Source organism: Haliaeetus leucocephalus, unplaced genomic scaffold (genome assembly GCF_000737465.1).
Source record: "Haliaeetus leucocephalus isolate CR32 unplaced genomic scaffold, Haliaeetus_leucocephalus-4.0 Scaffold495, whole genome shotgun sequence".
NCBI classification, from domain to species: domain Eukaryota; kingdom Metazoa; phylum Chordata; class Aves; order Accipitriformes; family Accipitridae; genus Haliaeetus; species Haliaeetus leucocephalus.
Window position 1 is genome coordinate 8,318,442 of NW_010972931.1, and position 23,102 is coordinate 8,341,543.

Sequence of the window (23,102 nt, forward strand, 5' to 3'; positions counted from 1 at the left end):
GGGAATCATCTTATTCCTCTCATTTCAAAAAAGTGCAGCTCAATACAGGTGGCTTCTTTTAAATAAACCTTTCCTTCAATTCCAATTACCATACAATTAACAGACCCTGTTATCTTTTCAATTTTTATGAGGTATTTATAATGATTAGATGACAAGAAGAAAAGTTGGTAAAAAAAAACCCCAAACCTAAAATCATATCAAAATAAAACCTCCCCAAACAAGTACAATAAATGCTGCAAGACATGACTACTCACCCAGAGTTTCCTTGTACCTCCTTGCTGACCTGTTGGAAGCTCTAAATGGAGATCACCTCCACTGGAATACATTTCTACCACCTGAGGTGGGTAACAGGAAAATGTTAGCACTCAACTTTAAAGGGATCCTGTTTTAGTTATCAGGTATTATAATTACATACTAGTGAATACCATAAAGACACCTTATGCTGTGCAATACAAGCAGAAGGAAGCTAGAAGGCATGCCTGAATTAAAAACACAAGATCTATTTTACTTTGTTTACTTCAGTATTTTTCTTAATTACCAGTGAAGTTTAATTCTTTATTTTGCAGTAATTATGACCATTTTAAAAATGGAAATTTCACAGTAAACCTCAATTTAGCAAATTAAGATATCTGTGAGCATAAGCTACGATTTTTAGAACAACTGATTTGCATTTAAACAGAAAAACATTTATATAATATGAAAGACTTGGTCTCAAATAGCTTTACAGTTGAAACAGAATTTTAAGAAGTACCAAATTAAAAAAAAAATCAGTTTAATATCATAAATATAAATGAGCATTTAATGGTTTTCTCTTAGGCTCACCTGCAAAGGTTCACTGTGAGGGTTATGTATATTTATTATAGGAGAAAAACTGCTATTTACAGGAACTCGTGCCCCAATAAATGGGCGCAGTCGGTAGGGGTTCGGTACTCCAATGCCAAACACCTAGTTCAGAAAAAGAAAAACAAGCTTAAGTAGCTGTATGTAATTGTTGCAGAGCCTAACATGTGTGCCAATTTTAGTAATCTACCAAGTACTCTCTTCAATTAATTTTATGTATACTTCTAACTGACCATGTAAAACCAGTATCATGCTAAAGCACTGAAATAAACTGGTTTAGCGTGCCACTAAAGGGTATTTCTCATAGCTACTACTTACACTGACATATTTAGAACACAAGAAGTCAAAATAACATCTTTTTTTCTGATACTCTGAAACACTAGATACCAGCTAAAGGTTACAAAAGATGTGAAATATCCTTTAATCATACCATTATGGAACAGACTATCCATATGGGAATTGTTTTTGTTGTTCTCTAACTATTACCATGGTAAGAGTCATATTCTTTCAACAAAAGGATTTCTCTCACTTTTCAGACTCTCTCTTCTGTCTGGTTTATCTTTCTGAATCTCAGATGAGTACAGAGCTAAAGAATGAGCTAGATCACTGCAATAAGCCACTAAAATAACAAAAAAATTGTTGGGAGAATTTTAAACCCTACATAGTTTCATCAATCTGGCTTACAGTACTGCCCTACAGATATTTACAATGGTATACCTCTGTGTTACAACAAGCAGCAGGAATGGAAACTTCTTCAGCTGGGGTGATAAAAAAACCCCACCACTATTGTGCAAATATCCTTGGATTGTTAAGTATGCCATAATAGATACTGCTCTGGTTGATTCACACTTCACAACTTTTTCTGAAAGACTGTAATTCTCTTACCTGATAAGTAAATACCCCATGATTAGAAGTGTTAATAAATAAAGTGTTCTCTACATTTCCCACTACTCTTGCGAGGAAAACTACATCAAAGGACGTATTCCCTCCTGGAAGAATTTTCTGGGAAAAAAAAAGCAAGCAAGCAGAGGAATAAGCAAAACTGTTTATTGAAGACATTCCACCCTGCAGATGAACAATAGCTTTTGTGCTACAGAAGATCTCCATGTGTTCTTTATGGAAAACTGAAGTTAGAAAGTCTACTGTGGATTTGGAAAAAAATAATAGAAGTTTTAGACAAATTGAAATGTGTAACAAAATAATAAAAAACACCAATACTTTACATTATCTAGTGCAGGATCATATTTAATTTAATTTTTATGTTTAATTCTCGAGAGTTCAGCTTATCACAGAAATATTTTGGACTGGCAGTTTACAGAACATTGGAGAAAGGCAATTCCTACAAGACTTCCATAAGTGAGAAAGGTTGCTTATAGACAGGTTTTCTGAAGTTTTTAGTGTTTGCATGGTCCCTGTTAAACCACAGGCCCTGCAGACAAAACTGAAACTAGAGGACTGTATCTGACAGCAATGTGGTTAAGAGTTAACCCTGCTGACACCATGCTTTTTAACTTGCAAGTTCCTGTAACATAATTGCAGTAGTCATAAGTGCATTAGAGTGACTGCTTCACACTAACACAATTTTCCGAAAAACTGTAAGAACAGCTTGTTCCTGTATGTGCTTTAAGGCAATGTACATTTGGTCACTTCAGCAACAATGGAGATCTGCTGTTACACTGTCAGTTACAGTACACACTACCAACACAGTCAGAACTCCTATGCAGTATTTCACTCCTCTTCTAGTAGAGTTTGTGTGTGTTTCTGTGCTCAGTTCAATTTGCTTGGTAACTGATGTGAGAATCAAGAACTGCAGTACCTTAATACTTTTAGGTAAGTAATTATTGCAGTAAGTAGCTCATTTAAAGAAGGGAGGGAAATCAAGCTCACATTTGGGGTGGGAAGGGGGAAGGAAAAACTAATTCTGAGAAAGCAGAATAACTTACCCTATTTTGAAAAAATGATGCATGAAAATGTGATGTTGTAGCAGATATTGATACTAACGTAATTGTTTCTTCTGAGCTAGGGTTATGTAGGTAAACTTTTTCCATTTTTGGCATTCCAACTGGCCTGTCGAAACAGAGAGAGAATATTTTTAAAGTGTTAGAATTATAGAAAATAGAGCATTGGGCTTTGTCCCATTAAACCAGACAGGAACATAACAGTGATAAACACTGACAACAGAACTTTGCATTAAATGTTTTTTCAAGTAACATACGTAAATTCTACCTTGAAGAATTACTTAGTTAACATCTTTTCCATTTTTTTATTGATTACTTTTCCTGAAGGCTTACCTAACATTGTTATCATCCTCTAAGATGACACCTATCCAAAATGAAATTCTATTTTTCAGGTTTTTACTTCAGAGTCAGAAGAGGCAAAGTTTTCTCTTCCTGTCTTAAGATAATTATTTAGAGTTCTAGGAAAGTTGCACACAGCAACTTAAAATAAACAGAACACACTCTAGACAAAAGTCTAAGCACAATTTTTTTCCTGATAGACTGTAAGTAGTCTTACCCAGAACCCAGAATTTTTCTGGTATTATATTTTATAATATGCTCTACAGAATTAAGTACACAGACATGTGCAGCAACAACTATTTTATTTGTATATTGCATTTGAATTCATACCTTAAGGAAAAAAAAATAAGAAATGCTTGAGATAAATTCTAGAATTTACAAGTCTAAAACACAGAAGTCAAACAGTTAAACAACAGCACACTTTTTCAGTAACAAGACATGCTAACAATTTATTCCACACAAGCTTTAGGCTTGCTCCTTTTTGCTTACAACAGCTGACGTGACAATAAATGTTTCAGTTTCACCAATTATTTTTCAGACTTTGGTATCTCTTCAGAATTTTTTTCATGCCTTTTATCACATATATGTTAAGCATCAGCACCAAAGCACTAATAAAGCATGTAGATTACAGTTTGCTCCAAATTAAGTTTTGAAATTCAAAATAGTTAACTCTTAACTTTCAGGCTACACATATCCATGTAGCACTCCCTCCAAATGTCACCTGCTCCAAACATTGCAAGGATCACAAAACTATTGCTAAGAATTACTATCTGTAGTACCTGAAGTGATGATGACCAGTAACAGGCAGTTGTTCTGCCATCCTCTGTTAACTTTATCAGGCCAAATTAATAAGCACTATTGTAGTTGCACGGTTTTTCAACTTGGAGGGGGGTGTGTCTCAATAGATAGAGCAACATAAGTTTGCTGTAAATTAAAGGTTGCATTGAATGGAAGATTTATTGACAGTAATCAAACTATACCACAATTTACAAAGTGATTGCAGTAACAGACAGAATCTCCTAGTTATGAAACATGGGCTAAACAGATAGATGCTAGAGACCATGATATTAATTCAAAGACACAGTTATTAACCTTCAGTAAACTGCATCATCACTAACAGTAGAATATATCTGCACTCTACTGCTGTAAATCTCTTTGCTTTGCTTGCTGAGTCCTCCTAATTCCATGTCTCCCTCAAACATTTGATCCTTCTTTCACTGTCAAAAAAAAAAAAAAATCTCATTTTGACTTCTCTAACTTAACTAGTAATGAAGATGAAAATTTATCTCCCCACCTTTTAAAACCCATACAAAACCTAACATCTGGGTTAAACCATAACATAAAAGTATTCGTATCTGTTGCCAGTATAGATGGGGTTATTAGAAAGGGAAATGGTTTATCCCCTGTGATGTTTTGCATTAACTGCTGTAACTGCTACACTGTTGATCAATGGAATCAAACAGCCCTCCAAAGTTCCCCATCTCTACCCCACACCCAGCAAAAAAACCCCAAACAAAAACCAAACCCAAACCCAAACAAAAACACCACCCACAAAAACACAACTGAGAAAGGCATATCTACTGATATGGAGTTACCCAGCACTCCCTGAATTCTGAACCCACTGCTTCAAACACACCTTCACTGACATCAGTACAGATGGGCTTGAGTATTTTATCTGCTTGGTAACTGTGAAAGGCATAAGCAAGCTTTTATAACAGTCAGCAATTTCGCAGTGAATTTGTTGTTTAGAGAAAGTGGTCATGCCTTAAACAAATACTCTCTGATTCTACCAACACCAAAAAAAAAAAAAAAGAAAAAAGAAAAAAGGAAAAAAAGAAATAAAAGTCCAACTCCTCTAACATTGAAGAAAGCTCTTTCAGTCTCTCCTGAGGATCAGCTGTCTGTTCCCTAGTTCTCACTGCAATTTCTCATTCTCCTCAGTGGAAGACGTGCTCCCAGCACCTTGTTGCAACTCTTTTGCTTGCCACAGTGCAGTTTCTGGATGCTTCTCTTCCCCAGATCAGGTTCAGTAGCTCCCCAAGAAGGGGAAAACGTACTCCCCCTCTATTACAATGCACTCCAACCAGTCTTCGTAAGAGGAGCTTAGGAGCTGAAAACAAGAATCAAGCAGAACAGTTCCCACCAACCACAACAGCAGGAAGCAAGAGAAGATGAGGTAGATTTTAAGCACTGTATTACATGTGAGCAAACGACATGAGTAGCTTATCACCTGCGGTCTCTACAGCCAGCCAGAAAACCTAAGATCAGAGTTGACTTAAGTGATACTTTTTATGATGCATAATGTGTAAAACACCACAAAGCCAAGAAAACTACGTTGAATGAACCGGCAATACTGAAGTGCCAGCCTGTTCCTGTCAGAAAAGTAGTTTGGAAGTAAAACTCATTATCCCAGGAAAAGTTTCAAATATTAATGATATTTTAAGAGTTTCACGCTTTTCAAGCTCTGAAAAGAGGGGAATATAAGACATTATATTTGAGAGGCTAAAGCTTATAAAAAACAACTAGTAGGGAAGCAGCCATGACAGACATCACAGTTCACTAACTTCAGATTCCAGACTAAACCACCACAGTATAATTATAGGTGATAAATGCAGAAGTCACTAAAAAGGAATTCTGTTGCTAGGACTATGGTTTATTTTACTATTTTGTTGACCATTCTGATTTTGAAACAATGAGTCCAGTATTATATTTTGCTCAGGCACAGCTTTCCCTATATTTTTTAAGCTTGATGTTAGCCAAATTTACAGAAATAGGACAAACCTCACTTGTTTTTTCTGCTATCAGACATGGTAAAATCCAGGTAAAGCAGTGTGCGCCAGACACCTTTAATGAACCTACATCCCAAGCAATAATCACGTAAGGGATGCTCTCCAGGCTGCAGATTATCAAGCCAAAATGATCTGAACAAGTATAGTGTTACCTGGTATCAAATTTTACAGCAGAATTTCCTGGAGCAGTCACAGCTAGCATTTTTCATTGCAAGAAGCTGGTGCAGACTTACACCTTCAGGCAAACATGAACTGTCAAAGCACTTAAGATTTTGCTCCTGATCTGTTGTCCCTGCATAATGCTAGCTCCACCTACACTGATAAAAAACAGATACCACAACCTAGATGCAAAGATGGTAATTAACAAGGGTGAGGTGCCTGTTCAAATGGGTAAAGACAACTGTGTTCACGTTCTTTACTGCTGCAACTCAACTCTTTCCAAAGTCTGAGTTAATATCTGCAGTGTATTGTAAGCATGTTCTTGTAATGGAATTCATTCCTGCTCTAGGGATCAAGAGGTGGATTATTTTAAAAAAGGAAACCGCCTCCTGCAAAAAGTTGGGGAGATGAGCCCTTGATTCATTGGCTCAAAACTTAACTTGCAAAAAGATGTAGCTACTCACTGGGAAGCAAATATGGATTGAGAAAATGCCTTTTAAAAGAGCAATTACATTTACTCTTACCACATATACTTTAGACACCTCTGTAAAGTGCTCACTTGATTTATGAAAACCGATACTAATCTATTATTGAAAAGCAAAGGATATAAAATTCAGCAGATACATTCTTCCTCTTCTGTCTCCTATTGTTTCTAATGAGACTGGAGAGAGAACTGAAGTCAACCAACAGCTTCCCACTTACATTTTGGAATGCTGGGAATATAGATAAATATACTCAAGATTCAATTCAGGTAAATTCCTCATAAATTTGAGAGTTTAACACATGTTTTTCCCCAACTATTTTTTCCTTTTAGCATCTTTGGCAACTGCTGAAACAATATTAAGACCAGTTGTCACATAGCATATCAAAAGCTTCACGCGGGTTAAATCAGTATCCTGTGTCAGATAGGAGTGAGTAGCAGATGCCTGGAAGGTAGAAGTGTAACAATGTGGAAAGCATACAAAGTCAGGTGCGCAGAAAACTCTCCCAGCCTCTAAATATATGCAGCTTGGGAATTTCCTCAACCATCCAGAGGATCAGAGAGAGCGAGCTCCATCAATAAGAACTTGGGTGTTGACTTGTAATGTATCCAGCTACTTTTAATGAAATGAAATGAGTTGGTCTTACAAGGTTACCTCTATAGATACTGAAAGAAAATGCCTTTTGTACCCCATCCTGTAGAAAATGCTAGTCCCTTACGTGAAGGAAGCCTGCATGATGTACAGACTAGAGAATTAGTGACTACAGCATTCTTCCTGTTTCATGTGAAACTGTATGCATCACTGGTTGAGTGACACAGACAAGTTGCTGCTTTAATTGAGGTTAGAGTAACAGAAGCACATAAGTCTGAGAATGCAAATGTGTCTCTAACTCGGAAAAGTGAACGAAAAGAGAAGGGGTTTGGTTTTGTACTAGCCTACAGACCAATTGTTTCCCAGCTTCCAGATTTCACTGGCTTTCAACAAATCAAGAAAGTTCTTTTATATTACACTTGACAAAAAGTTAGTGTCCATGTAACATACTAAATGGAGCAAACACCCCATTTTATGTTAGAAATCTAACTTAGATCCCATACAATAAATCACATCTTTTCCAAACAGTTAGCAAAACCCCATATACAAAACACCAGTAGTAGAATCTTATCCAATCATGTCATCAACTGTGATATGAATGAATCTAAGAAAGTAATAAACTATTATTTGCTTTGGCAGCATTTGCAGTCTAACATGAGATGCGACCAAAACCAGAGGTAGATCTGGACTAAATATCAATTTATTGTCAACAGTTGTTACATTTAACAAACTCCAAGGGAAATAAAAATTTCCTTTTGCAACATTTTTTAAAAACACCAACAATCTCAAACTCCCATACATTAGAAATGTATCAATTGTACTGTGTAAATATTTGGCTGCACATTATAGGTACCTCATAGGTCCTTTCACCATTTGTAAATATACTTGTTTAAAATGTAAGAAAACTAGATATTTGGATAAACTCTCCAGTTGCTAACATTCTCCACTATTTACTGTTAAGAGATTGGAGTTCTTGAAGAAAATAGACCAATTTGCTAAACTTATGCTAACCTTATGTTACTTGAAGTAACATAAGGTCTCAAGACCTGCAAGAAGGTCTCAAATATTTGAACATTACCAAGCAATTGCTTTCAAGGTCAGCTCAAGCTTTCATGGAATATCCTGCCAAATACTAGAGCTCACAAATAAGAAACATGAAAGTGTTACAAAAAACCCCCAAGGAAAACATTTCAAAGGAAATGCAAAGCAAGACTGTTTATCAACAGAAAACCAAAAGACAGATTTTTCAGAATGCTGTCCTACCAACGAGCAAACTTTGACTAGAGAATGGGACCTTGCTCAAATTGAGTGAAGCAAAAACCTCCATTCACCAGAGAAGTATATGTTGATCAAGGATTAAAATATTACTTTTGCTAAAAGTATTTCATACACTACCAATCATTTCTCTGAAGCAGGAGTAAGATGTCAGCTTCATCTTTAAAATAATTCCACATTTTAAAATCTTGATGGTAAGCAGCTCTAGCTGATATTGTGTTAGTATCCTAAAATACTCAATACCTGTGCTCCACTACCAAAAGTTACTTCTACCAAAAAAATTGTGAAGTACTTACAAACTTTACTTTTGATATAGTCAGAGTTGAATTAACACAGATGAAGGCAATGTATCAAGATCTATGAAGATTCAAGCTGTCCCACAAGGCAGGTGCAAGAACTGAATATAAACTGCCCTGCAAGAGTATTCTTCAGTCTTCACCCAGATGGGCCACCTGCAAGAGCTCTAATATGAAGACTTGTCTCAAACACAGAAAGCCATATAGTTAATGACTGTTCTGCCAAAATAGCCTCTGAGCAACCAACTCCCAAAGCTATGGATGACGACTTAATGGTTACTGTTTGTATGTTAGAACACCTCAATTATTCCATTCCCATTTAACAACAGGGGAGAGTAACAGATTAAAAGAGATTACAAGGAAGAGAACACAGCTAGGAATAAAGGCAGCTAGTTGTGGAGTTGGTTTTGGGTGGAGGTTTTTCTGCTGCTTTGTTTACTTTAAAGCCCCAAATCTCCAATATCCAACATGCTGCAGAATTTGTGCCAGATGAAGACTTTTATTGCTTCAGAAACACAAGCAGGAGGCTTTCACATTAAATAACCAAATGAGTATTCCACTTAGTCCAAGCAGTCCCCTGGAGCAGTGATATGGGAGAAACTGCCTCAGTTCCACCCCATTCCCACAGGTTTAATGTATACAGAGAACATTTGGGATCTCTTCAAGTGAGCTAAGGATTTGCATATCCTAACATACAGCATACATTTACATTTCCTTTGATAAATGTGAGATTACCTGGACTGCCTTCAAAGTGGTAGATTATGGTAGTGCTTATTTTATATTAAAACAGCATTAACACCCCCCCCCCAACTGTTATAAAAAAGATATATAAGGCCACTGTAATCTCGTCCCCAGCTGGAACACAGGAATTGTCTACAGCACCTATTTATCAACTTAATACTGACTTTAGTTTTCTGAGATCCCTAGATAAAATAACTTTTAATAAATATTATTTCTGCTCAAGTTGGCATGTTTTTGAAACATCTGATTAAACCCACACACTCTTAGCAGACTGAAAAGGTCACAGGAAGAATGGGCTAGCTTACAACTGAAATTAGATGTTGCAACTTTCTTAAGCCTAGGAACCATACACGTTGATAACTCAGCATAGACATGAACTCTGAATAAGATTGCTCTACTAAATGCTACATGCTACCTGTTAACAAAACACCGTTTAGGTACAATACTTATTCAGAAACTAAATATGCATTTTCTGTCTTTCCTAAAAATCATTATTACCAAAGAAAGAAAAGCCAGAATTTGAATGTGAAAACCCTATTTTAAAAGGCAAAAAAGCCCAAAGCTTCAATCTGCTTTATTTGACTTTCAAGGAGCTTGGCACCTGCAGATTGTTCCCACCATAAGGTTGAGTTACTCACCATTTCTCAGAGTTGGTTCACTTTTATTTAAATTCCTAAGTACAGGTTTTAAAATGAACTTTGGGGCTTTATATCTAAATCAAAAGACAATTTCTGCCTGAGATTGTGACCTAAACTACAACAGAAAAATTGGAAAAAAAATTAAATAGAACACATAATGAACCAAGATCTAACACACAGGTTCTCTATTTTAACTGATAGAAGGCAGTGACCCCCACTGCAGTTCTGCACTTATTGTACAGAGCCCTTCTTAAAAGTAAGAGATTTGCACTACTTTAACAGTATACTAGATCTACACTATTTCTTCAATGCTTTCAGCTCTGACAAGAACAGCTTACCTAAAAGCCAAAATATTACGAAGAACAGCTTCAAGTATTTATGATACTGTCTGGGATCTATTTTTAGCAAAATAAAAATTAAAAAAAAAAGGCATCTTTGGAAATCCACAGAGCAAAGAAGTACATGTAGCTTTCTTCAGATAAGCATGCAAACGATAGATGACCTTTAAAAGCAAGACATTTCAGAGCACTTCAACAAAACACCTTATTCATATTAGAAAAAGGTGTACAAAATACAATGTCAAATTCTGTTATTAGTATGAACTGAAAATTTCTACAATTTTAAGAGAAAAATCACTTAAAACCAAATCAACAGGTAAGTTTACAGTAACTCTAACAAGGAGCAAACTGCTCTACAAGTTTGAGTTTTTACTGCACTCACTAATTTGTTAACTATAACCTAATTTAATTATAGCAAAGATGCAGTAGAGCAGGGCTTATGACTAGGTATTTTACTATTCAATTTAGAAGCTCAATATCCTCTTATCTAGGACCAGTTACTGACATTACAAAAAAAAAAAAACCAATGAAAATGCACAACATCAAAAGCTAGATTCTGAAATTTTGAAGGAATAAGGAAGAGGGGACAGAGTGATTTATTATGTCTATACATAGTAGTAAAAGTTACAATTTTATTAGACTGCGCACAAATAAATTCTGTAAAATGAGGCATTTTCATAGAGCTTTGCTATTTAGTGGCATTACATTTGTTTTTTTGTATAAAGGTTATTTCTGGAAAACTACTCTATGCAAACAATATATAGTTACAGCCTCTCTTCTTTCAGAAACACAGAAGTATACGTCATATTGTATCAAACATGCACAGAGGCTGCATCCATGTACACCAACTCCAGAACTGATTTTTGATTTTGACTGTTAACAAGAAGAATGTTTGTAGCTACCTATACAGAGTAACCAGTTACTGGTAAGAAAAGTTAAGACTGAAGTAGTTCTCAGAGGAACTGATTACAAACAGGTACATTGTTGAAATTGTTAAACTCCCTTCCTCCTATCTTTCTTTTATCTTTTAGAGAAGTCACAGGTAAGTTTGCTGTAAACCATTACATTCAGCCACTGAGAATCAAAACAGCAACCAGCTGCAAGGTGGAGCACGGAGCTAGGTTCCTGAAGGCTGTTTGCCCTCCTTGAGGCTGTTATTTTCACAACTCTACGTTACTGTTCTAATAACTGCAGATCCACTGACAAAGTTTTTTTTCCCCACCAAAGCAATAGTAAAATGAACATACTAGAATAGATGCTGTCTGACATGGGTTATGCACAAGCAGAAAGGTAATCTCACCTCAGTATGTTAAGTTCCAGACTTATAACGTTTCCACTCTGCAGAGCAGCTGTACAAGTACCTAAAAAGTAAGTACAAGTACCTACACTACTAAAACCATGGCAGCTGATAGGTCACTACATGATGTTTAAGACCGAGTACACAGGCTCTCTGGAACAAGTAGGTCAACTACACTTACGGACAACCTATCAATGCAATTTATGTGTACAACCTTCTCCATCAGTTTTAAATGCTCTTGAGATTTTTTTTTTCCATTTGTCTAACTAAACAGATCAAAAGACTTTTCAACTTACTGTTCATGGAAATCCAGCATTGGTGGCTCAAACCTGAGAGGTCGGCAATTTCCCCGATACAGGGATACACTGCAAGAAAAATTAAAATCCTGTAAAAGATACTGTTAAATGATACATTTTTGCTCCCTCCCCATATCAAATTGCCCTTTCTTAGCAAAGTGTTCATTAATACTAATAATAGAACAACTAATTCAAAAGAAGAAACTGCCTGACAAACTTGTCCAGTCAGAATACCGTAATTTTATCAGCCACTTACATGATTATGTGGTCTCTCCAAGAAAGGTTATAAAAGAGTATGTATCTTGGAAATGGACATAATTGAAGTGTTAGTTTTCCTCTATATAGTCATGGCTAAATGAAACAGTAAGCTAAATAGGTTTATCTCATCTTTCACAGCAATATCCAAACATCTTCCTCAATGTATAACAGTAATTTACATACACATTATGAGTTTCTATCTACATCTATACTAGTACATAAACAATCTTGGACCCATTTGATGGTACTGAGGCCACAGAGGAGAAAACAGCCCATGTCTGTGCTATTAAAAACTCATAATTTCCAGTAGACAGCGACTCAGCTCTAGAAACTTTCCTTAGCTTTGCCTATACTAACCTCCCGCTGAGAAGTCTTTAGGAGAATGCTAGTAGATGAAAACTAAACCTTAGATACCACTCAAACAATCCAGCAGCGAAGACAACAAAGTATCTGGAAACATTCTCTACTACTATTTATTTTACCAGTACAGTTAGCACAATCAATAACCCACAACATAAATTACAAGAAAAAAATACAAAGCAGCTTTGTTGACTGAAACATTTTCTTATTCAGAATGATGTGACTGTGACTACACTTAAGTATCTCTTAATTCAGTAACACTTTATTTTGGGCTGAGTAAAAATCATATTCATACAATAAAACATAAAACAGAGAGACAATAATGTAAAAAGAAATAAACAGGAAAGGCTAAAGAATGGCTCAAGATCAATGGCTCACGAATGGCTCAAGACCAATGGCTTGCTTTCTTCTTTAAATGCTTCTGTTTCTGATACTAAAATAGCACTCTTGGTTTAGATCCTTGTTTTCTGAATTTGTATCAATCCTAGACGCCCAAAACCAGAGCTGCAGCCAAATGCAGCTCCACAAACCCAGCCAGGGCAGCAGAACCACCCAGCTCTGCCTCAACAGAGGGAGAAGCCAGGAGAGGGAAGATGCCCTCAGAAAGGCACAGGTGGCTCACCTTATGAAAGCTGAGTCCTTGGCCTCAATCTAATTCCATCCAGCATACTTCCAGGAAAACTAATTCTTGATCAAATTCAGATATCTTTCCATATTCCAGAACTACTTCAACAAGGAGGCTATTTACAGGAGTAAAAATTTAAGACTAGGGTATGAAATCTTAACTGCATTCTCTAATAGCACAGATCTGGGCAATGACAACAGTGTAACAAATCAACAGCTTTTTTTATAAAAATAAAATGTCTTAATGACTCACTCTAGTACTCCACAACTGAATCATCACACTTCAAGTATAATACACATGTAATAGGAGATCTATGCATGCTGATCAATTTACAGCTCTCTAGGTTTGGATGTTGAAGCCAACAATACCACTTCAATACCACTTAGCGCTCAGTTGTTAAAAGTAGCTTTATCCACACAACGAAAGTAAAACACTATTGAGGCAAGAGTAGGCATAGTACAGTCAGCTTTAGTGTATACTTACATGTGTGTGTGTGCACACACACATGCATGTGTATATATATGTGTGTGTATATATAGATCACAAAACAGTAGAAATGAAGGTGTAAGACACTAATAGGAAGAACTGTATTCAGATCTACAGAAAATTACAATTTTTGCTACTATTAAGTGCTGCTGCAACTCATTATGGTTGTCAAATAAGAGAGAACTTGGGTATACTTTCTCATGCTAAAATCAAACCTCGTGGAAAAAGTGCTCAACAAAATGAAATTTATAGAGACACTAGACATGAGAGAGTAAAGTTGGAAAATTATATTAGTAGTGATATTTTGAAAGGATAAAACAAGTTGATAATAACTGCTCAAAGTGATCACCTCACTTTTCAAAGTTTATGGTCCACTTTTAAAAACATTTAGAGTGCATTTTTAAACTGAAAAGGACAAAAAACTCACATACCTCCATTGTCAAGATAACACTAAACAGAACCTACCCTTCTTCAATAATGATTTTTAAAATAGTTCTGTCAGTTTCTTCCAATTTCAAAACTCTGAACAGTCAGCCAGCACCTCTTTTTTTTTATTGGTAATTATTGGTAAAAGGACATATCAATTCCTTTTGTGGAAAAGTTACCAGAAATATTTACAGTATTTACAAAAGCGATAATGAACATCTTTATTTCAAATGCATTGAGAATACAGTTAAGAGTAATTGACCTAAATTGAACAATCAGGACATTCACAATTCTCCACATACATGAAAAGTTTAAGCAACATTTTCTCAGATGGCATAGCTGTATTATCCTGGATAGCCATTTAGACAACACAGTATTTTTAAAAGGCTAAAGGTTGGTAAAGGCAGCTACATCATAATGAATGCCAATTATTAGAATAAAAGCAACAACTGTAATAAGATTCAAATGGGAACAAGCAATATTGGAATTCCCAAACTTCACCTACTGAAAGGTCCAACATGAGTCAACTTGCAGCAGACTTACAAGAAGATGTTAATGTCTGCTCTGCTGGGCACTTGCTCACTGAAGGCTGGATACTCCCATGGGTAGGGCAACTTTGCAGCATAATGACATTTAAGTTAATTAGTACTGTATGCATGTAGAGCTATGGCTCCTGGTCTTATATCAGAATTTAAACATTTTCCTTTCCCTACCCCTCCAAGTTTTCCAACTTTCAAAGTCAAAAAGAACAACATGAAAAGATGCATGTGAATGAGGGAGGACTACTGACATCTGCCAACAAGCTATAGCAGACCAAGAACTGGCCAGGAGTCATGTGAACCTATGAACCAGGAATGACTAGTTCCTGCTGATGATTTAAGACAGTCCCGACACTTTTTCCCTTCTGCAAGGATTTTGATTTTAAAAATAAGACTTGAGAGTGAACTATACACAGTCCCTGACACAATCATTACCCTCACCATACCATCCACTCTGTCATCCAACTGAGAGGGCATTTACCGCAACTACTAACTACTGTACTGCTACTACCCAGAAGCAACCTACTACCAGATGCAATTCACTGAACTGCAACTTCATGTCTTAATACGGTTATTCACAGATGCAGTTATAAAGATGGTCAAAATATCAATGTCTGGAAAGACTGTTGGTGATATGGATGTCCATCTCTGCTAAGACACAATTTTCTTCTGTCTAGGGACATTCTGCAGCACTTCTATAATGTTTTGCTGTTTATCACAGAGTACTAGGCACTCAATTTTAAATAATCCATACACATCTCTGCATTTGGAGATTAAGAAAATGCTTGTCAAATATAATATTTAAAGATTTCTGCAAAGTTGGGCAATAACTGTTTCTCTATAGCCTCACTTTACCTTTCTAGTTGTCTGGGATTTCTGGGGGAGGTCTGTGCTCCGTGGGATCTTATCTTTAATTGCTACTGTGGAAGATTCAAGTCTAAGCATTACTCTACATGTATTTTTCCCACGTTACTTTACCAGTTGTTTAAAGGGTTTTATTTCCTCTCCTGTGCCATAAATTGTCAAAAAATAAAGACAATGGCATTAAATCGTCAAACAGCAAGAGATCTCATGATTTTATTTAGCAACACAAACTCTTAGAAAGCCACTACTTTGTTATTTCTATTACCACAAAATTAAATGAAAGGGTGTCCAAAAATAACCACGTGAATTTTTAAAATGACAGGCAAATACCTCACAGTAGGTACTTTTTGTGCCACAACATCCTTGAAAGATCCACCTCAAAGGCAGAACATTTTTGGCTAAAAGAATAACCAATCACATTTCCCTGGGTGCATCCATGACTTGTTAATATTTAAAAATAAGGCTGAGCTGCATATATCAGAAAAACTATTTAAATTTTTATAGTTAAAATTATTTTAGAAATATGGGTATTAAACACAGCCTCAGTGAGAAAGTGAACTCCCACAAAACATTTGACTACTTTCATATCTGGCAGTAGCCACTGCTGTAAGTGTAGATGAATAAAAAGACTAGCAACAAAAGTTTTTCATAAACTACACCCAGCCAGTGGTTGGCTCAGGTATGCCAACATTAACCCTATATGAGGAAAACATACTCATGATGTCAGACATTAAACTTCAAAGCTAACACTTCCTGAGGGGGTTGTCTGGGGAAAGGGTGGGGAAAGAACAGAGAGAAGCTTGAACAGATGCACTGTAACCTGACCATGGGCAAGAACAAAACAAGTTAAATGGCTAGTTCATTTCCCTCCTTCCAATTAGTGTTAAAAAGCAGATCAAATAAGTGAATAAACTGTCTAGATAGGGAAGAAATATCTGCAAACTATACCAAGAACGAGATATTATAGTCTCTAAGAAGTACAATGAAAGACAAGCCATCTAGAGAAGTTAAGCATGTGGACCATGGACCTAGACTTTTTAGCAACATCTTGGGAAAAAAAAAAATCACCTAGAAAAATACTTAAAAGATCCATGTAAAACCAGTAACGATGGAGAGAGAAGGAAACAGACAGACAGCAAATTGGGTATTTACTTTGTAATATGGCACTGAAGAGTTTGCAGTGCTGATCTTTATTACATTGTGATTGAACCCCAAATAAGCCAGCGCTCTGAAGTGGAATGGACTATTTTTCAAATCTGTAAACTGGTGTTTTATTAGAACACACTCTAGAACACTGAAATTTCAAACACAGAAAGTGATCCTCTTAGATGATAAATTAAAATAAAAAATCCTGGAAGCATATCTAATCCATGTCTTCAGTCTCATTCTCAGGGACCACCAAATTCAGTTGTTTCCTGAGAGACAAAAAAAAATTGCTCATAATCCCTAGGTCCCAATAAAGGCACCTTCTTTCTGCCATTGAAATTCAATGATTTAAACAAGATAATATTCCACTTAAACTATCTCCATAAAGTCTGACACTACCCAAGATGCAAAATACACTAATCATGGTTCTCATAAATTCAATTGTCATTCCTAAATTCAGGTTTTCATACTTGCAATCTGACTGACATACTGCAGCGCTTACCTACAGCTGTTTAAGTTCCTGTCCACAGCTGTGTCCCCTACCATTTTGCAAACCCCTAAGAGCTCGTGGAAGAATGCAACAAAAGCCCACAGCACACCACCACCAGTTCACAATCCATGTACAAACCCATCATTGCTGGCAGGGTAAAATAAGTCACTGGACCATGAACTGCAGCAGCTGAGCCACAGGCACACATACTCACTTTCTCTGTCACAGGAGAGAGAATCCTTGGCAAGAAGGACAGGTAAACAACAACGGGGATACTACCATCTTAAACCACTCATGCTGTTTGTGAGTTATGAATGACCAGAAGTTCAGTTGATTTAATATTACAAACCATGACAGGGAAGAACACAATGATCACTTAGCTCTAGCTACTTAGCTTACTGAAATGCAAGTTTTGGAAGTTAATATTAGTCATACTGCTCTCTAACCTATTTGCTTTGATTGTGTTCTTCCAGAAGTATTAAGGATCATATTATTTATCTTTCAATATAGAAGAGAGTCCAATAATGAAATTTAAGAGATTCTTTTACTACCGTGCAAAGTCTGAGTCCACTACAGGGTAGTGAGTGCAGGGCTTCACACAAGCAGTTTAAGATAGCAAAATGGGTAAAATCCCTAGTAAATCAATTATTGAAACTGCATCATTTTAATTTGATCTTTAAAAAACTATTTTATTTTATCTTAACCAAAATGTTATGATTTGTATGATTACATACAGGAGAATTATATTCCAGTAACTCTAAATGTATTGTAACTTTACATGTGGTAATTCATTCTCCTACCACAGTACAGTTACACACATGAAGGTGTATATATAGTATGTGTAAGCAGTTAACAGAGAAACCAGTACTGAATACATCTTTGGAAGTGATTACTTATGGGAGCAATTCAGTGACATGCATATTCTGCTTGCTTAATCCAATGTTAACACGCAAGCAGAAAACAAATAGTTTAGTAAAAGAACCAGGTTAGAGGAACTTCATAGATGAGAAATAAACAGGCAGAAGTCCTGAAGGGCAGAGAGGGGCTTCTACTGCTGGGGAAGGGGAAAGAAGACAGATTCAGGGAAGGTACAGGAATACAAAGTTTCAAGTTGTATGCAGAATGAGGAAGCTAAACTTTTTTAATTAAAAAGCAAATGAGAAGTTCATATAACACAAGATAGACAAAATTCACATTACCATAGTACACAAATTATCTCAAGCTTCAGATCAAAATATGAAGTAACTACCTCATTTCAATACATAATATTAACTCTTCTCTTTTACATTATCACAATAAAGATAATTTGAATTTATGTTTTAATTTCATCCTCATCTGCCACATCCTCATAAGATTCTTCAGCACCTTCATGTTCACTCTTTCCCCTAGAACCCTGAATTCCAAGTATACTCAGAAAACTAGTACTAGAAAAGCCAAAGTCTGCAATATTTTCATACAATTCAGGAGATTTACATTGCAAGATTTAGGTCCATATCTAATCAGAGGGCAGGAAACTAGTGGCAAGTGATACAAATAGGATCAAGGCTTTTAAGTATAAAATGAAAAATGTTGCTTTTCTTGCAGAGATTTTTCAAAACTTGTTGCAAAGAGAATGCAACGGACAGACAAAGGGGCAGGGAAGAATCTATCGAAAGTAACTTCATAAAGTTTTTCTTCAACAGGACCCAAAGAAATTTTGAAGCAAGTAATCAAACCCACTCATTTCTCAATAAAACTTCTGTAAAATGATAAAAAAAAAAATCTACAAGCAGACCCTCAGTTTACCCCCTCTTCATTTACACAGAATTACTCTGTGGTATACGTTACTAAGAGAATTAAAGAATTATTCCATTTCTTTTTCCATATGTGAAGTGATTTAGCTGACCAATATTAAAACTTGTTTTACATTTTAGTTTAAATTTCCTCTCTATGAGACAAATAATTGAAAAATTATACATTTGTATTTGATCTCATTTACATTAAAACTATTATTCTTATGAAAAATATCACAAATCTCACAATAGGATGGCTGTTTTAAACTTTTAGAAAATCATGCTTACCTTTTCTGTTGATATGAACTGAGGCCTATAGTTGTCTCAGTCTGTAAAAGAAAAAACTAATTTTAACTTTAAGACGCTGACAGCATTTTATTCCCTGTGGGGAAAAAAACCCCAGCAACTTTAACAAGTTAGCAGATCAGATCTTGAAAGACAAAAGAAGAAGTTCTGATCTGGAGCAGAAAATGCAAATTGGCTTTTTCCAATTACTTAAAGAAATTAAGCCTCTACCGAAAGACTGTTTGGCCCTGGACAAGAACTGCAGTCAGTTCCAGTAGTAGGAACTCCTACAAACTGTAAGACTAGCAATTTAACAACTTAAAAATTGAGATGAGGAAAAAAGTCCAGGAAATTATAACATTGTAGGGAACAAAAAGAAAACCTAGCATAGATGTAAGAAACAAATTACAAAGAAAAGCATATAAAACAAATAACGGTCAAGCAATTATCTCACCGATGTAATTTAACGAACTAGAAAAGAAAAAATGCTATAATCTCCATTGGATCAGGAAACTTCATCTCCTTCCCTGCTAATGATCTTCTAGCCTTTATTATTCATACCTTTACTACCACTCATCTGGACATTACAGCTAATTACCTGAAAACAAAGAGGTTAGGTTGTCTAGGAAATTCCAACTAGTTTACCCTTGTCTAAGAAATCCCAACTGGTTTAAAAGGCTGCGTATGAAACGTCCTCCTGATTCAGCTAATGTTAAAACCTACCTGACTGAAAACTTCTGTCTTCCCACAGGATTTGGGGATCAAATCAAGGATTTCAGTCCTTCTCTTAAAGACATTTCATGGCCAAGACAAATATTTATCTTCTGGGAGCAGGAAGAAAGCTTACAGGTTGGATAAAGTCTGTGGTGCACCTTGGCTCATCTGACACAGTTCACCTCTAGTATAAGGATGCTGTTTGTTTGCAAGGGGAACGCGAATTTTTCATATCTCATTTCAGAACTAAAATCAAGTCCCTTGGCTGGGCACTTCACTGATGTTTATTTCAACTACAAATTACACTGTCTTTCCTTGTTTTTCCCAAGATAAAAGTATTTTTTTCTAAAAATAAATTTTTAAAAATTATCTTTACTTAAAAATTGGTTTATTGACCCTCCAATTTGCATCAAACTAAAGAAAGCTGGAAGTGTATTATTTACCATTGTAAAACAAAGCTAATTCGTTTGTAACTTGAGGATTTATTTGCAATTTTAAATGTCTAGGCAGAGCATCAATTAGCTTTTTTGTTTTAAAACCTCTGAAATAGAGGGGCAGACTGCTGTGCTAAAGGGACACTGCAGGAGGAAGGGGTTCACATGAAATTACGCTTTGCTGTACAGCATGATAAGTGCAGTTCTTCCTCACTGAACAGAATGCTAAGAGACAATGTAAGTTGTTTTATATTGCCAATTTTATAATAATTTAAAAATCAATGAGTTTTCATTTAAAGTCTGCAAGCTTTCATTTAAACTTAGGTATTACATTTGTACTGTAATTAGGAAAACAGAGTATTTCTCATTTTTTTTTATTAAAATACACTGGCTTGCAAATGTTTCCATTAAGCTTTCCTAACTAAGGTATACTATCCAGATATTGATAAGTTTTTAGTTCAGCTTCTTAATTTCTGATGTCACCCTCCATTTTCTATTTCCAGTAAGATATAAGTAAATACTTACAACCTGCAGTGAATTATTTCAGAATAGGAAGAGAAATTCAATTAAAATTAAGAAAAAAGAAATTTAAAATCACTTTTAGTTAATTGATGAATGCTTAAGATATGGAATGTTTTGTATCTAAAACTTCCAAGGAAGTACTGCATAACAAGTTAATTGATTAACTCCAAAATCTAAAGAATTTAATCAGAAAAAACAGATCTCTGCCTTCCATACCTTATTTTTTCCTCAGACTGAAAAGCTGAGAGCAAACGTTCCAGCATTAAACTGCCACCCATTAATTTCTCAACTTAAGAAAACAGATAGGAAACTGAATCAAAGTGAATCAGCTGAAAATATCTTCCCTCCATCCAAAAAGGACTTGTGCTGTCAAAAGCTCATTCAACATTCCATACAAGCACTTGTTCAAAACATTAAGCCAGTTCACAATAGCATGATTTTATAAGCCCTGAATAAAATACATATTGCTTGAGTATTTTAAAAATGGTTTTAATAAGCTTCAAACAGCTACTTATAATTACATGTGCCTATTCTTATTATCTACTTTTCTATCATAAATCTGACAACCATGAATCACTGTCTGCCTGCCTTTCTGTCCTGGTTTCAGCTGGGATAGAGTTAACTGTCTTCCTAGTTAAACCATGACACTTTCCCATTTTCTTTTTCTTTTTTAATTTTTTATTTTAAACTATGTAACTATTGCCTACAGCTTGCAGATGTACCCATTCTCTCTAAAAGCACACCAGACTACACCTGGCTCTGCAAGAGATGCTGCACAGCCTACTCAATAGAAACTTACTAGTGCTTGCATATAAGGACTAAACAGCCTGAGTTACCTGACTGCAGCGGAGAGGGATGCTGATCTTCACCACAGCCAGCTACCACTGATACAGGCTAATGGACAAATTGCTCAATAAGTCTCAGCATTTATGAGCTTTCTCCACATCTCTGATGCATGTAGCAAGTGGTACACTCCAAGTGTTGATAATGAAGTTTTGGATCTGAAGATCTATGCAACACAATCAGTAAGGCAGATGTACCCAAAAATGACCCAAATCCATTTTGAGTGTTTTCTCTACTAACCGAAATAATCTGCTATTCCTTCCTACCAGAAAACTGCACATATCCCTCTCTTTTTTACACAGTCATTTAAAGTCATTCTTCTCCTGATTTCACCAGTTCCATTCTTCCATGCTGTGCATTCACACCACTGACTTTCCTGACTACTGGAGGGACACAACAAAAATTGCTAAGACAGTGTTCCTGTGAAATACTGTTATATAACTGTACTGGTTTGGGCTGGGATAGAGTTCATTTCCTCCACAGTAGCTAGTATGGGGCTATGTTTTGGATCTGTGCTGGAAACAGTGTTGATAACACAGGGATGTTTTTATTACTGCTGAGCAGTGCTCACACAGAGCCAAGGGCTTTTCTGCTTCTCCCCCCACCCCACCAGCGAGCAGGCTGGGGGGGCACAAGGAGTTGGGAGGGGACACAGCCGGGACAGCTGACCCCAACTGACCCAAGGGATAGTCCAGACCATATGACATCACGCTCAGCATATAAAGCTGGGGGAAGAAGAAGGAAGGGGGGGATGTTCAGAGTGATGGCATTTGTCTTCCCAAGTCACCGTTAGGTGTGATGCAGCCCTGCTTTCCTGGAGATGGCTGGGGAAGCAGTGAATAAATTCCTTATTTTGCTTTGCTTGTGTGCATGGCTTTTGATTTCCCTATTAACTGTCTTTATCTCAACCCATGAGTTTTCTCACTTTTACCCTTCCGATTCTCTCCCCCATCCCATCGGAAAGGAGCGGGTGAGCAGCTGCGTGGGGCTGAGCTGCCGGCTGGGTTTAAACCACAACAACCACCAAACTTACTCTATGAAGCAAACAGGTGCGTAAACTAAACACCCTGCGTTCCTTACCAATGTCCTTTAAAGTGCATTATTCGCTACAATTAAATACAACCTTCCTTTCAGTAACTGATTTTTCTTTAGAAACATAACTAAAGCACATAATTAAATTACCAGCAGTTACCTGACAGTCAGATGATGGAGCTAACAGGTTCAGATCCTATGACAGGGCAACCAAAATAGTCATTACCAACACTGTCCCATCCTTGACAACTAGCTTTGGCTCTAACA

The 23,102-nt window shown here is 36.2% G+C and overlaps 1 protein-coding gene across 4 annotated transcripts in view; it reads right to left on the reverse strand.

Annotated features, from left to right (window-relative positions):
* The window catches only part of TMEM131 (transmembrane protein 131), a 100,321-nt gene that overhangs the window by 48,598 nt on the left and 28,621 nt on the right, over positions 1–23,102 (reverse strand). For all 4 annotated transcript variants that reach the window (XR_774888.1, XM_010575772.1, XM_010575774.1 and 1 more), the window contains exons 3-8: positions 19,294–19,334; positions 12,040–12,108; positions 2,784–2,907; positions 1,726–1,842; positions 823–945; positions 255–335 (exon numbers count right to left, since the gene is read on the reverse strand). Coding sequence is in view for 3 of the 4 variants with exons in the window: in XM_010575772.1 (XP_010574074.1) it covers positions 255–335; positions 823–945; positions 1,726–1,842; positions 2,784–2,907; positions 12,040–12,108; positions 19,294–19,334 (555 nt within the window). In the remaining variant the exon portion in view is untranslated. The remainder of the gene's footprint in view (positions 1–254; positions 336–822; positions 946–1,725; positions 1,843–2,783; positions 2,908–12,039; positions 12,109–19,293; positions 19,335–23,102) is intronic.